Source organism: Zalophus californianus, chromosome 5, assembly GCF_009762305.2.
Source record: "Zalophus californianus isolate mZalCal1 chromosome 5, mZalCal1.pri.v2, whole genome shotgun sequence".
Lineage (NCBI taxonomy): Eukaryota > Metazoa > Chordata > Mammalia > Carnivora > Otariidae > Zalophus > Zalophus californianus.
In genome coordinates, this window is record NC_045599.1 from 33883122 (window position 1) to 33898830 (window position 15709).

General features: G+C 42.1%; 4 protein-coding genes across 5 annotated transcripts in view; 3 read left to right on the forward strand and 1 right to left on the reverse strand.

The window, feature by feature from the left end:
* Positions 1-15709, forward strand: part of LOC113928569 (protocadherin gamma-C4) — a 340355-nt gene that overhangs the window by 70110 nt on the left and 254536 nt on the right. The gene's annotated exons all lie outside the window — the stretch shown is intronic.
* Positions 1618-4285, forward strand: LOC113928586 (protocadherin beta-14). Its single transcript, XM_035727495.1, has one exon. The coding sequence runs from the start codon at positions 1889-1891 to the stop codon at positions 4283-4285; it is 2397 nt and encodes a 798-aa protein (XP_035583388.1). The 5' UTR covers positions 1618-1888.
* On the reverse strand, positions 5128-5420 carry LOC113929458 (60S ribosomal protein L37a-like). Its single transcript, XM_027606388.2, has one exon. It carries the CDS (start codon positions 5408-5410, stop codon positions 5132-5134), a length of 279 nt encoding a protein of 92 aa, XP_027462189.2. The 5' UTR covers positions 5411-5420; the 3' UTR covers positions 5128-5131.
* On the forward strand, positions 11969-15513 carry LOC113928590 (protocadherin beta-18-like). Its single transcript, XM_035727497.1, has one exon. It carries the CDS (start codon positions 11969-11971, stop codon positions 14354-14356), a length of 2388 nt encoding a protein of 795 aa, XP_035583390.1. The 3' UTR covers positions 14357-15513.

The following is a 15709-nucleotide window of genomic DNA, read 5'->3' on the forward strand; positions in this document are numbered from 1 at the left end:
TCTTTAAAAAATGCAGATGAAATCATGTTAATCAAATGTTTAAAATCCTACATCATATTTTAGTTACCCATAAAATAAAAATTTAAATTTGTGATACAACCTGTATAATCATTTATGTCCTCACCCTTTTTTCCCAGTCTCATTTTTAAATTCTTCCCTTCTATGGTTTAAAGTTCAAGGCATATTTAACTTCTCTCTGTTCTTCAAAATGTCTGCCTGAAACACTCCTCCTCCTGTCAGATCACAACTTACAGCTTATTACCTTAGGAAAGCTTTTGCTGATGTTCAAAAATCTAACCTAGATTTTATTTATTTTTTGATAGATACTTAATTAGCACTTACTAAGAACTTTGTAAATATTAGTTCATTAGATTCCTGTGATAATAATCCTATAATCCTACCATTTTCACCCCTATTTTACAGGTAAGGAAACAGGCTACATAATTGTAATGTAGTATCTCCAAGACTGAAGATAGTGAGTAGTAGAACTAGGAATCTAAATGTAAATATTTTGGTTCCAGAATCCATGTTCATGCGCTATGCTGCCTCCTAGGTACAAGATGGCTCTTCTAGATATTTCTGTATTACTCTTTACTTATGCATACGTTGTGAAATATTTCAATTACTTGTCTGCCAAATTTTTAGCCAGTGAACTCCATAAAGGCAAGGATTAAATCTATCTTATTTATTCCATATTCTTACATGGGTGTTTTAAAAATATGTAAGTGAAAAAAGTAATGACATTACTAACTATAATTGACTGAATTCAAAAGTATTTACAAGAGTGGAGGAGAGCATATATTTGAAATTCTCAAGAAATGGCCTAGGGGCACCAGGGTGGCTCAGTTGGTTAAGCATCTGCCTTTGGCTCAGGTCATGATGTCAGGGTCCTGAGATCCAGCCCCTCCTTGGCTCCTTACTCAGTGGCGAGTCTGCTTCTCCCTCTGGCTCTGCGATCTCTCTCTCAAATAAATAAATAAACATCTTTTTAAAAAAGTTACTTAGGGCGCCTGGGTGGCTCAGTTGGTTAAGAGACTGCCTTCGGCTCGGGTCATGATCCTGGAGTCCCGGGATCGAGTCCCGCGTCGGGCTCCCTGCTCGGCGGGGAGTCTGCTTCTCCCTCTGACCTTCTTCCCTCTCATGCTCTCTCTCTCTCAAATAAATAAATAAAATCTTTTTTAAAAAGTTACTTAAAAAAGAAATGGTCTAAATAAAATATTATTTCTTCAGTTCAGGACATATTTCTTCAATTCAGAACATCTGCCCCCCCCCAAACCTCTTCAGTTCAGGACATCTTACTAGAGTCTTGTCAGCATTCAAAACAGCACAAATTACATGCCCTGTATAGATCTTGTTTGGATCCTGATTCAAACAAACCAACAGTAAAAAACATTTTAGAGAAAAATGAGGAAAACCAAATACAGACTGGGTATAAGTATATCAAGCAATTACTGCTAACTTTGTTGATTGTAATAGTGGTATCATTATATTTTAAAGTCTTTCTCTATTAGAGATACTTGGTGAAGTATTTAGAGGTAAAGATATATGATGTCCGGGATTTGCTTTAAAATACTTCAGCTGTGTTCATGAATTATTTGTTCAAAGAGAAAAAAAGTTTTTTTACTGAAAAAAAGTCGTAGAAACACATGGTGGCGCTGTAGGATAAGATGAAATTAGCGCATGGACAACACTGTGGGCTTCGTCATTGAGGGGAACAGAGACCAATCCAAGCCACTGAAAAGAGAAATAGTAAAGGAGCTTCATCTACTAAAGCTGCTGGAGGGCTATATACCCTCCAGGGGGGGTTCTTATTTTTTAAAAATTGAGCTTCAGTTTCCAAAATTAGGGCTGAAAATTTTTTCTGCAAAAGAGGCTGCTGGAAGGAACCATGGAGATCAAAGGGGAGCTAGCTCTGCGGAAAAGGCAAGTCCTGATTTTCTTTGTTTTGCTGGGATTATCTCAGGCAGGTCCTGAATCTGTGCGATATTTTGTGGCAGAGGAAACAGAAGTTGGTTCTTTTGTGGCCAATCTTGCAAGGGATCTAGGGCTTGGGGTGGAGGAGCTATCATCACGGGAGGCCCGGGTAGTGTCGGATGATAACAAAAAGCACTTACAACTTGATTTACTGACGGGGGATTTGCTCCTAAATGAGAAACTGGACCGAGAAGAGCTCTGTGGCTCCACCGAGCCCTGTGTGCTGCATTTTCAGATGGTATTAGAAAACCCTTTACAGTTTTTTCGGGCTGAACTGCATGTCAAAGACATAAATGATCATTCCCCTATGTTTCTAGACAAGCAAATACTTATTAAAATATCAGAAAGTACCAGTATTGGAGCCACATTCCTAATGGAGAGTGCCCAAGATTTGGATGTAGGAACCAACAGTCTCCAAAACTACACAATTAGCCTCAATTCTCATTTCTACATTAAAATCCGAGACAACGGTGATGGAAAGTTGTACCCAGAACTGGTCCTGGACAGAGCATTAGATCATGAGGAGGAGTCTGAGCTCACATTAACACTCACAGCACTGGATGGTGGATCTCCACCCAGGTCTGGGACGACTTTGGTTCTCATCAAGGTCTTGGACATCAATGACAATGCCCCTCAGTTTGCTCAGAGGCTCTATGAAGTGCATGTTCTGGAGGACACACCTGTTGGGGCCTGGATTATCACCATTTTTGCTAATGATTTGGATGCAGGAAATTATGGGAAAATATCATACACATTTTTGCATGCATCAGAAGATATTCGTAAAACATTTGAAATCAATCCAGTATCGGGGGAAGTTCATTTGAGATCATGCCTGGATTTTGAAGTAATACAGTTCTACACTATAAATATTCAGGCAACAGATGGTGGGGGTCTTTCCGAAGAATGTACTCTGCTGGTTAAAGTAATAGATATAAATGATAATCCACCAGAAGTCACCATCTCATCATTTACAAAGTCAATTCCAGAGAACGCCTCAGAGACTCTGGTTGCTCTTTTTAGTGTCCGAGACCAAGACGCTGGGGATAATGGGAGGATGGTTTGCTCTATTCAGGATGAGCTCCCCTTTTTCCTGAAACCAACCTTCAAGAACTTTTTCACTCTAGTTTCGGAAAAAGCATTGGACAGAGAGACAAGAGCCGAGTACAACATCACCATCACCGTCACCGACCTGGGGACCCCCAGGCTGAAAACCCAGCACAACATAACGGTGACGGTCTCCGACGTCAACGACAACGCCCCGGCCTTCAGCCAAGCCGCCTACACCCTGCGGGTGCGCGAGAACAACAGCCCCGCCCTGCACATCGGCAGCGTGAGCGCCACGGACAGAGACTCGGGCGCCAACGCGCAGGTCACCTACTCGCTGCTGCCGCCCCAGGACCCGCAGCTGCCGCTGGCCTCGCTGGTGTCCATCAACGCGGACAACGGGCAGCTGTTCGCGCTCAGGTCCCTGGATTTCGAGGCGCTGCGGGCGTTCGAGTTCCGCGTGGGCGCGGCCGACCGCGGCTCGCCGGCGCTCAGCAGCCAGGCGCTGGTGCGCGTGCTGGTGGTGGACGACAACGACAACTCGCCCTTCGTGCTGTACCCGCTGCAGAACGGCTCCGCGCCCTGCACCGAGCTGGTGCCCAGGGCGGCCGAGGCGGGCTACCTGGTGACCAAGGTGGTGGCGGTGGACGGCGACTCGGGCCAGAACGCCTGGCTGTCGTACCAGCTGCTCAAGGCCACGGAGCCCGGGCTGTTCGGCGTGTGGGCGCACAGCGGCGAGGTGCGCACGGCCAGGCTGCTGAGCGAGCGCGACGCCGTCAAGCACAGGCTGGTGGTGCTGGTCAAGGACAATGGCGAGCCGCCGCTGTCGGCCAGCGTCACGCTGCACGTGCTGCTGGTGGACGGCTTCTCGCAGCCCTACCTGCCGCTCCCGGACGCGGCGGCGGCCGAGGCCCGCGCCGACCCGCTCACCGTCTACCTGGTGGTCGCCTTGGCGTCGGTGTCGTCGCTCTTCCTGTTCTCGGTGCTGGTGTTCGTGGCGGTGCGGCTGTGCAGGAGGAGCCGGGCGGCGTCGGGGGGCGGCTGCTCGGTGCCCGAGGGCCCCTTTCCGGGCCACCTGGTGGACGTCAGCGGCGCAGGGACCCTGTCCCACAGCTACCAGTACGAGGTGTGTCTGAGGGGAGACTCGGGGACCGGTGAGTTCAAGTTCTTGAAGCCCATTATCCCCAGCCTTCCAGTCCCTGACACTGGTAGAAATATAGGAGTAAATGAGAACTTTAGGAATAGTTTTGGATTCAACATTCAATAAAATAATTTATTGTAAACTTTGAATCTTTTGTTATTCTTGACAACGTGTAGATACTTTTTTGCCAATCTGTAATGGATATTAGGTTGTACTATAGTTGCATGCATTATCATTTCTCGCTCTCCTCACAAATCTTTATTAGCGGCCATAATGAAGTGGAAATGTAAACTGTGTGTTGTCTTTTTTTTTTTAATTGTTTGGTCAAAAATGTTATATTAACGGAGCTGTTGCTCATTTTTTGTTGTGATAATGGCATTGTTATGCAAGACAATGTTACTAATTATTTGGAGATACAAACTGAAGTGTTAAGAGCGAATGCCACAATATATAGAACTTACTTCTGGGTATTTTATCAAAGCAGAAAGCAAAAATAAAAAATGCTGTTGGATCTGGGTGGAAGTATATTGGATTTTTGTTGTACTACTAATGTCGCATATTTTCATCATAAAGTGTAAAAAAGGTACCTCTCCATATTTAGTACTAGGAAAACTAATTTACTTGCTTTTTGTCTTACAGTGTTTTTCAAAAATTCACTGTGACAAAATGAAAGTGATCATATTGAAAATTATTGATTTCTTAAGTAATTTTCCTTTGTTGTTCTTATGCTTTGTGGGGAAGGAACTTTATAATGCTGTGGGCCTTGATATGGCTGTTTTGTTTTCTTCAATACCATGTTTACTAGTTTAAATTTCTATTATTTTATATTGTTCATGACTTAACTAGAATGTAGTTCATGGTGTCATTCTGAGTAAAATAACTATCAGAAGAGTACCTATAAAAACTTCTTTTTTTTGTTACATAAATTAACCCATTTATTATAGGCTGGTAATGGTTCAAGTGGTGAAGCTTCTACTGGTCTTTCAACTCCTTCAGTCTTCTGATAGCCGACTTTACTGTGACAGCAGAAGTGGTGTTGTAGTTCCAAGCGCCACCAGCGACGGTTTTCATGCAGGAGCCACAATGCCAGATCCCCACAGCTTGTCTTTTCATCTTTGTTTTGCCAGAGAAGGAGCAAGTGTACTTGGCGTGCTGGCTTATTTCAATCTTCTTCACCATTTTCCTGAGGGAGGCACCATAACGGGTCCCGTATTTACCCACAATTCCGACCTTCTTGGTGCGTTTAGCCATGTCGCCGCAAACTAGGTCTGAGCCCAGAGAGCCCTATAAAAACTTCTTAAGTTGAAATGAAAAATCAAAATGTTAAAGAAATGAATTAGGTTCACTTTTCCATTGATTTGTAATCTTTAATACTTTGTGGCCTCTCTCTGATATCCAAAAGAAAGAATGGTTCTGTATTTATGGTTTATAGATATCTTATGGTGTTACAGATTATGTCTCTAATATTTAAGTAGACAGTTTAATGGAAGATTATAGGTAGAGATTTTCATAGCTATAATGTAGTGTGGCTATGTAGCTAGTGTGTCTTACATTTTTGTAATTTTCTCATAAAATTAGATATAGGCTAGATGATGTAATAAAATAGAATTTGACATTGAGAAATGGGTGCAACAAATTCCAATTTCCCTAGGAATCTTTTTTTTCTTCATGAAATTTTTACTGGTTTTATTTTGTGTTGCAGTAGATATTTACTGGCTGTGAGAATTTCATATAAATAGATATTTAAACAATAAAATCTTGAAAAAGAATGTTTGGCCCCTGTTAATCCCTCAGACTCATAAGAAGCAAATCTTATGCTTCTTATGCACTAATAAGAATAGATAAGAATAGGGGCACCTGGGTGGCTTAGTCGGTTAAGTGTCTGCCTTCGGCTCAGGTCGTGATCCTGGAGTGCCAGGATCACGTCCCACATTGGGCTCCCTGCTCAGCGGGGAGTCTGCTTCTCCCTCTGACCCTCCCCACTCTCATGCTCTCTCTCTCTCTCTCTTATCCTCTCTCTCTCTCTCAAATAAATAAATAAAAATCTTAAAAAAAAAAAGAATAGACAAGAACAGGGGCACCTGGGTGGCTCAGTTGGTTTGGCATAACACTCTTGATTTCAGCTCAGGTCATAATCTCAGGGTCCAGGGATCAAGCCCCATGTCAGGCTCTGCGCTCAGCAGGGAATCTGCTTGAAGATTCTCTCCCTCTCCCCTTTCTCCCTCGGCCCCTCCCCACTCTCTCTCTTTCTCTCTTCTCTAAAATAAATAAACATTTTAAAAAAGAATAGATAGGGGCGCCTGGGTGGCTCAGTTGGTTAAGTGACTGCTTTGGGCTCAGGTCACGATCCTGGAGTCCCTGGATTGAGTCCTACATGGAGTCCCTCATTGGGCTCCCTGCTCAGTGGGGAGTGTGTTTCTCCCTCTGACTCTCCCCCTCTTTTGCTCTCTCTCATTCTCTCTCTCTCAAATAAATAAATAAAATCTTTTTAAAAAAGAAAAGAATAGAGAAAAACAGAATATCCTATTTGAATAATTTATTTTTTTAAAGATTTTATTTATTTATTTGAGAGAGAGAATGAGATAGAGAGACAGCATGAGAGGGGAGAGGGTCAGAGGGAGAAGCAGACTCCCTGCCGAGCAGGGAGCCCGATGCGGGACCCGATGCGGGACCCGATCCCGGGACTCCAGGATCATGACCTGAGCCGAAGACAGTCGCTTAACCAACTGAGCCACCCAGGCGCCCTCCTATTTGAATAATTTAGGAAGAGACTTGTAGACTACCATATAGAACAGAATCCAGGGTCAGATCCTCTTATATAAGAGAATGTGGTTGTGATAGAGGAGGTGTCAAAATCACTGGGTTTAGGGGCTAGACATATCACTTAGCAAATGTTATTGGGAAAATTGGCTCACTATATAAAGAAAAATCCTCATCTCATGCCATATAAAAATAAACTTTCTATGGATTTAAGAGGTGAAGTTAAAGTATTTTAATTGAGAAAATGTAATAAACCCTGGAAAAATATATTTATAACCTTACTATCAGTTTGAATTCCTTAAAGCTTTAAAAGTACAAACAATAAAGATGAAAACTGACAAATATTACTACCTCAGAACCAAAAGATAACATAGGTAAGCCAGAAGGCAGGGAGAAGCTACTTGGAGCAGTTCAACTGAGAAGGATTATTATTCAGATTATTCAAGTAACTGTTGCAGATTAGCAAAAATCAAAAAGTCAGAGAGCCAGTAAGGTTTTTTTTTTTTAAAGGATAGAAGGGAAAGGAAATTCAAAAAAGGGAAAATGAAGTCTGAAAAGAACATGAAATGATGCTTGACCTCATTAGTTGGTGAAAAACATACTAAAATAAGACCTACTTTATACCCATAGCATTAGTAAAGATGAGAATTTTGCATAATATCAAGTGGAACAATAGGAAATCACATGTACAGACCACTTTGAGAGATTTTTAATTGTATTTAGTGAAATTTAGAGTGAACATACCCTGTGATCCAGCAATTCTACTTTGGGGTATATAAGCCAGAAAATTCTTTTTTTTTTAATTGAAGTATAGTTGACACACAATGTTATATTAGTTTCAAGTGTATAAGCCAAATAATTTCTTTCACAGCTTCACAAATGATATGCATAAGAATGTTCATCTTGGGGAGAGCAAAGAATAGGAGTCAACCCTACATATCCATCAGTAAAGCAACTGATAACTGAAATGTGGAAAATGTTTCTGAAGACGTATTATGCAGTATTATCAAAAGGAGTGAACTAGGTGTATATAAAACCACATGGATAAATCCCAAATGTTTAAAAGAAAGAAAGATACTAAGATTTATAGTACAGTGCTGTATATGTCCATATAATACATAATATCTTATATTTGTACAAATATATAAATAAACATATTGGGAGGAGAGAAGAAGGAACAGATGTGGGAAAGAAGTTGTGTTTATATAGGAGAATAAAGAATGCAGAGAGAAGTAGGAGCTATACCAATGTCAATGACAGAAATTTTCTCTTTGAAGAGATTGTTTAAGTTGATTGCAGCATTATAGGGTTGATTTAGCATTGATCAGTTGAAGTTGGTACAAAATGCATATTATTTCTCTATCTTCTTGAGATCAATTGCCCATACTCTAGAAAGCTAAGAGTTTACTTGTAATTTTGAGACAAGTCTCATTGAGACTTATTTGTAGTAAGAATGGTACAGATTGTGTAGACCCATGCTTCCATTGAAAACAATTAGCTAATAAGACACTAATATATTATCAGGTCACAATTAATGTCTAAGGGTAATCCAGAGAGATAAATGAGCTTAAAATCTACTTTTTCACTAGAATATTTGGAATCCTAGGAAGTGTAAACCTCTATTTAGATGGTTTATATAATAAGGGAGGAAATAAAAGCATAACAAAGTAAAGTTCATAGAAGACCCTTGCATTAATAAATATGGATCCCTAAGAACTACTCCTTTAAGGTGAAAGTAAACAGGAAATGGATGAACCCTTGTGTGGAATTTCAGCCCTGAATTTGATTTTTTAGCACTGAACAAATGGTTGTTGACAAAAGTAGTGCTTCCAGATTCTGATGGAACCGAATGCAGACCTTCTATAAAAGAAAGTTCATCCTAAGGCTAAAAATATTCATATAAATAAGTTTTATATTCTTAACCTGACCACAAAGATAACTGAATACACAAGGAAACATGACACCATGAGTGAGAGCCAACAGAAAAAAAAATCAGAATACAGAAATATACTTCAAACATTTTAATTAGCAGACATAATCTAATAATATGCTAAACACTTTAATTGAAATAAAAGTTATGCTTAGAGATGTAAAGAGAATAAGAAATGTGATAGATTATTAAAGAACCAAATAGGGGTGCCTGGGTGGCTCAGTCAGTTGGGCGTCTGCCTTCGGCTCAGGTCATGATCCCAGGGTCCTGGGTTTAAGCCCTTCATCAAGCTCCCTGATCAGCTGAGAGCTTGCTTCTCCTCCCCACTCGCCACCTGCCGCTCCCCTGCTTGTGCTCTCTCTGTCAAATAAATGAATAAAATCTTGAAAAAAAAAAAAGAACGAAATAGAACTCCTAGAACTAAAAAATATGACCAAAATTTAAATTCAATTAAAATTGAATAAAAGGTTTAATGAGAAAGTAGATATAACTGAATAAATAATTTGTGAAGTGAAAGGTCAGAATATATCTAGCATACAGCTGAGAGAGTTTGGAAGATGAAAAAATATGGAGGAGATGGTTAGAAACATAGGACAGAGTAAAAAGTTTAAGACAGGATCAGAAGCAATATTTGAAAAATACTGTAGAGTCACTTGGCTGGCTCAGTCATTGGAGCATGGGACTCTTAATCTCAGGGTCATGAGTTCAAACCCCACATTGGGCATGGAGCCTACTTAAAAAAAATTCATATATATATATATGAGATTTTTCCAGAATTGATTAAAATGTCAACACACAGATTCAAGAGACTCAAATAAACCTGACAGGATAAGTAAAAGATAAACATGCCTGGAAACATCATTGTGTAGTTTTAAAAAGCCAAAAACAAAGAGAATTTTTTAAATGAAAAGGTATAGGGAAAAGACATATAATCTTTAAACACATGGCAGTTAGACAGACAGCTATGTTCCATGCTGACAATTTCTCAACAGTAGCACTGGAAATTAAAAGCAAGATATCTTCAATAAGCTGAAAGAAATGAGAAAATCTTCCTGCCTTAAGAGTCATCAAATAAGAGAATCAAATGAGAGATCAGTGTGGCTTTAAATTAAACAAGATCATAGGAGAGAAGTGGTGTAAAGACATTTGATTTCTCAAATATAACTTCTTACAGTTTTACTCTGTCTATCCTTTGCCACAATTCTGGGTCTAGGAGTTTGACCTGTCTCTGTTTCTAGCCTTCTTCTCCTCTGGTGACATTCACTTATACTCTAGTCTTAGTCACCTAAGACCGTGGACACTTTCTGGAGATGGTAGTCTCAGAGCTACATCATCTCCGAAATCACAAAATCAAGCATACTCCTCTTAATTTACAACTTACCTTCTTTCTTGAAGGGCTTCAACCACCATTTATACTGATAAATCCTAAATTTGTCTCTGTAGCTCAAACCTCTTTTCTCAATTTCATTTATGTAGTGGAAGATCATTTATATAACTATTTATATGGGGTGCTCTATGGACAATTCAAATGCAACACGTTTTAAATTTAAATGGTCCCTTCCTTAAAACTAAACATCCTCTCCAGCTCTATACTTCTTCCTCTCTTCTCCTTTTCCTGTTTCCTCTATTAGTTAATAGCACCAACACTCACTTAGTTCCCTAAGCCTGAAGAAAGGTACATTTTTTTCACTTCTTCTTATCCCACTCCCTCCATTTCTAGTCTGTCACCACATCCTGTATCTTTATCATTTTAATATAAGATTATTACTGCATTTCTAGTTGAGGTCAATGTCATCTCCTTTTCTATTTAAAAGCCTTTAATAATCTTGCATTTCCATTGATGTAGAGTTCCAAATGCCTTGGAAGGGCTTACAAAATTATTTGCTTATCTCTCCAATCTCATTTCTTATTTCTTTCCTCTTGTTCTATGGCTTAGCCATATTGATCCTATTTCAGTTCTTCCAAAAACACTTCTCTCATCTCAGATTTGCACAATCATATTTTGGGATTATCCGGAAATTTTACCCAACACCCATTTTTTGTTCCAGAAAAGTATTTTCTGTACTTCAAAATTCTGGTTAGATGGCCCTTATCTATGCTCTTAGAATAGCATGAACTTTTGCTATCATGGTATTCATTACGTTCCATTTTTTTAAGTTTTAATTTATTTTTATTTTTAGTGGGGAGGGGCAGAGGAGGAGGGAAGGAGAGAATCTTAAGCAAGCTCCATGCTCAGCAGGGTCTCACGACTCTGAGATCATGTCCTGAGCTGAAATAAAGAGTTGGATGCTTAACTGACTGAGGCACCCAGGCATCCCTCATTATGTTCTATTTTTAAATGTGTAATCACTTTCTGCCTCCATCTCTCAGGACAGAAACTGCTTACCACTCTATCCCTAACACTTACTACCATTCCTAGCACAAGTATATGGTCAATAAATATTTGCTAGACAAAGTAATGAATGGATGAATAAAATATTTATGATTATGCCCCTGGAAGGCCTGGGTCTGCAAAATAGACCTTTTCTACAACTAAACTGGGATCTAATTTGTTCAATTTTTTAAAAAGATTTTATTTATTTGTTTGACAGAGAGAGACACAGGAAGAGAGGGAACGCAAGCAGGGGGAGTGGGAGAGGGAGAAGCAGGCTGCCCGCTGAGCAGGGAGCCCGATGCAGGGCTCAATCCCAGGACCCTGGGATCATGACCTGAGCCGAAGGCAGATGCTTAATGACTGAGCCACCCAGGTGCCCCGGAGAAAGTGTAATTTAAATTAATCAACAAATACACAAAATAATATTTTGTCTCAAACTTATTTGACTGTTTAAAAACCTGAGAAGCTGCAGAGTCGCGTGGTGGCGCTGCAGGATAAGATGGGGACTTTATGGTACTATCCAATGCTCTGGTCTCCATTAATCAGTGGAATTGAGAGCACAGGAAAAGCAGGAAGGGGAAAAGAGGGTTTCAAGAGAAAGCTAGGGAGCCAACAACACCCTCGTGACAGGATTACAAGTCTATAGATCCCCAGTGGTCCAGGCTGATAGATGAAAGGAGCAATTTAGGAGCTGTTTGCGACTGAGTTGAAACATTTCTGCAGAAACACCTTTGGCTAAGGAGCCATGGAGCCAGGAGAGAGGCGCCCTCAGCAGATAAGGCAAGTGCTGCTTTTCTTTGTTTTCCTGGGAGGGTCTTTGGTGTGTTCAGAGCCCTGGCGCTATTCTGTGGCAGAGGAAATGGAGATCGGCTCCGTTATAGCCAATGTGGTGAAAAACATAGGTTTGGGTGTGGAAGACTTGGTTGCACGGGGGGCGAGAGTCATCTTTGACGACTATAAACCATATTTACTGTTGGATCAGCAGACTGGCAACTTGCTCTTAAATGAGCAACTCGACCGGGAGGCACTTTGCCATCTCACAGAGCCATGTATATTGTATTTCCAGGTATTATTTGAAAATCCTTTACAATTTTTTCGGGCTGAACTTTGGGTTAAAGACATAAATGATCATACTCCTGCCTTCCTAGACAAACACATACTTCTGAAAATCTCAGAAAGTACTGCTCCAGGAACCTCATTCCAAATGGACAGTGCTCAGGACTTGGATGTAGGAAAGAATGGTGTCCAAAACTATACATTAAGTCCCAATCCTTATTTCCACCTTAAATTACAAGCCAGTGATGATGGCGGAAAATACCCAGAGCTGTTACTGGACCAATTTTTGGATCGAGAAAAGGAGCCCGAGTTTAGATTAACGCTAACAGCCTTGGATGGCGGGTCTCCGCCCAGGTCTGGAACTATACTGGTTCGTGTTTTGGTTTTAGATATCAATGACAATGCTCCAGAGTTTGAGAGTCCTGTCTATGAGGTTCAGGTACCAGAAAACAGTCCTGTGGACTCCTTGGTCGTCAGGGTGTCTGCTACAGATTTGGATGCAGGAATATATGGAGAACTATCTTACTCATTTTCCCACGTCTCCACAGACATACGGAAAACATTTGAAATCCATCCAATTTCTGGTGAAATCCATTTAAAAGCGCTTCTGGATTTCGAGTTAATTCAGTCATATACAATAAATATTCAGGCCGTTGATGGAGGTGGCCTTTCTGGTAAATCAGCAATTTTAGTTCAGGTTGTGGATGTGAATGACAACGCACCAGAAATAGTCATGACATCTCTTACCAGCCCCATACCTGAAAATTCGTCACCTGAAATGGTGGTCGCTATTTTTAGCGTACGAGACCAAGATGCTGGGGACAACGGGAAGATGGTGTGCTCCATTCAGGATGACCTCCCCTTTCTCTTGAAGCCTACCTTCAAGAATTTCTACACCCTGGTAACAGAGATACCACTGGACAGAGAGAGCCAGGCCGAGTACAACATCACCATCACCGTCACCGACCTGGGGACCCCCAGGCTGAAAACCCAGCACAACATAACGGTGACGGTCTCCGACGTCAACGACAACGCCCCGGCCTTCAGCCAAGCCGCCTACACCCTGCGGGTGCGCGAGAACAACAGCCCCGCCCTGCACATCGGCAGCGTGAGCGCCACGGACAGAGACTCGGGCGCCAACGCGCAGGTCACCTACTCGCTGCTGCCGCCCCAGGACCCGCAGCTGCCGCTGGCCTCGCTGGTGTCCATCAACGCGGACAACGGGCAGCTGTTCGCGCTCAGGTCCCTGGATTTCGAGGCGCTGCGGGCGTTCGAGTTCCGCGTGGGCGCGGCCGACCGCGGCTCGCCGGCGCTCAGCAGCCAGGCGCTGGTGCGCGTGCTGGTGGTGGACGACAACGACAACTCGCCCTTCGTGCTGTACCCGCTGCAGAACGGCTCCGCGCCCTGCACCGAGCTGGTGCCCAGGGCGGCCGAGGCGGGCTACCTGGTGACCAAGGTGGTGGCGGTGGACGGCGACTCGGGCCAGAACGCCTGGCTGTCGTACCAGCTGCTCAAGGCCACGGAGCCCGGGCTGTTCGGCGTGTGGGCGCACAGCGGCGAGGTGCGCACGGCCAGGCTGCTGAGCGAGCGCGACGCCGTCAAGCACAGGCTGGTCGTGCTGGTCAAGGACAATGGCGAGCCGCCGCTGTCGGCCAGCGTCACGCTGCACGTGCTGCTGGTGGACGGCTTCTCGCAGCCCTACCTGCCGCTCCCGGACGCGGCGGCGGCCGAGGCCCGCGCCGACCCGCTCACCGTCTACCTGGTGGTCGCCTTGGCGTCGGTGTCGTCGCTCTTCCTGTTCTCGGTGCTGGTGTTCGTGGCGGTGCGGCTGTGCAGGAGGAGCCGGGCGGCGTCGGGGGGCGGCTGCTCGGTGCCCGAGGGCCCCTTTCCGGGCCACCTGGTGGACGTCAGCGGCGCGGGGACCCTGTCCCACAGCTACCAGTACGAGGTGTGTCTGACGGAAGGATCTGGGACCAGAGAGTTCAAGTTCCTTAAACCGGCGATCCCCAACCTCCCTCCCCCGGAACATAAAACGGAGGAAAGCCACACTTTTAAGAATGGCTTTGAGTTCATTTAGGGATTTGATTATTGTGCAGAACTTTTATAGTGAGCGCTATTTCTTTGTAAAATGTATTCATTGTAATGTAAAATTCTTTGTTTTGGGTAACTTCATTTTACTTAAGAATTTTCACAGAAATTTTAATGATTTGTTTTCTGCTCTTTTTTATACTAACTGTGGAAAAAACTAAGGGAGCTAGGATTTGCTTGGTCTTTCTTCCAAAACGCAACCTCAAATAATTTATTCAAATATACAGCATTTTCCCTTCAAGCTTAACGGCACACTAGGCTCAGCCACATTCTTTGGGTGTTCTGAGCTCTAGATCCTCTCACTGAAACAGTTTTTATATGTTCGATAGAGGAAAATGCATGGTATAAATAAAAACCATGCATGGTTTCTAAGATGTTGTCTTATTTAGATTTCTTTTTTAAAAAGCATAATCAGTCTTGCCATTCTACTTTTCTGCCAAATACTTCAGAGTAATTTTTCTGCACTTAGGTAGTTTTCTTTGTAAACATTTTGAGAATGGTGTGTATTGCTGGTAGATGTTGTATTAAAATAAATTCTAATCTTGTTTGGATTAATATATATATCCAGCCCACACTTTTGTCTGAGAACTTCCTGAGACTTCCCAAGGGAAGCAATCACTGCTGAGATGTTTATTATACCTTTCTTTACCTCTCTCGGTCATTTTTTATTGGTCTTGTTATAGACTCCTGATTAAAGTAGGAATAGTCACATTCTCCAAGTCCCTAAGTTTGTAATTATGATGTAGTTCATCTATTTTTTTTTCTTGATTGCTCGTAACTAGGAAATAAATATTAAGTATGGGCTGAGGTAGCCATGTTTACACTTGTGTAGGTTGGCAGCACAGAATGGCATGTAGAGAGGGAGGAAAGAAAGGAGAAATGGAAGGAAAATGGGAAGGAATAAGGGAGTGGTAGAAGCAGAAGCCTAAGAAACAAAAGAGACTAAGAGTCACTTGGTTGTAGACCTGTCAGTTCCTGATTCCAGGGTTCCTAAGTCCCCATTGTCTAATTGTCCTTGAGCCCTACAGTAAAACTCCAGTTTCCTAATAATAAAACTCCTTTATTTAACCTATCATGGGGAGAGTGCACTTCTTGAAACCAAAAGAGTCAGAAAAGATACATGCAATCTTGAGTACTCAATTAGACTATTTACCATAAAACCTAGGTCTGTTATTGCAGGCTTTTAATATTAACATAATCAATAAATGGAATAAAAAATGTACAAGCTTAGAGATAACTAATGTATACTAGAAAATTTTGTTATAAAACTTAATTTTGTAAACAATTTATGAGCTCTTTCAACTGAAAGATACTACAAAAGATTTTATGGAATATTTTGTTA

Excerpts from the sequence above, each read along its gene's own strand:
- LOC113928586 (XM_035727495.1), top strand. The coding sequence starts at position 1,889 with ATGGAGATCAAAGGGGAGCTAGCTCTGCGGAAAAGGCAAGTCCTGATT.
- LOC113929458 (XM_027606388.2), bottom strand. The coding sequence starts at position 5,410 with ATGGCTAAACGCACCAAGAAGGTCGGAATTGTGGGTAAATACGGGACC.
- LOC113928590 (XM_035727497.1), top strand. The coding sequence starts at position 11,969 with ATGGAGCCAGGAGAGAGGCGCCCTCAGCAGATAAGGCAAGTGCTGCTT.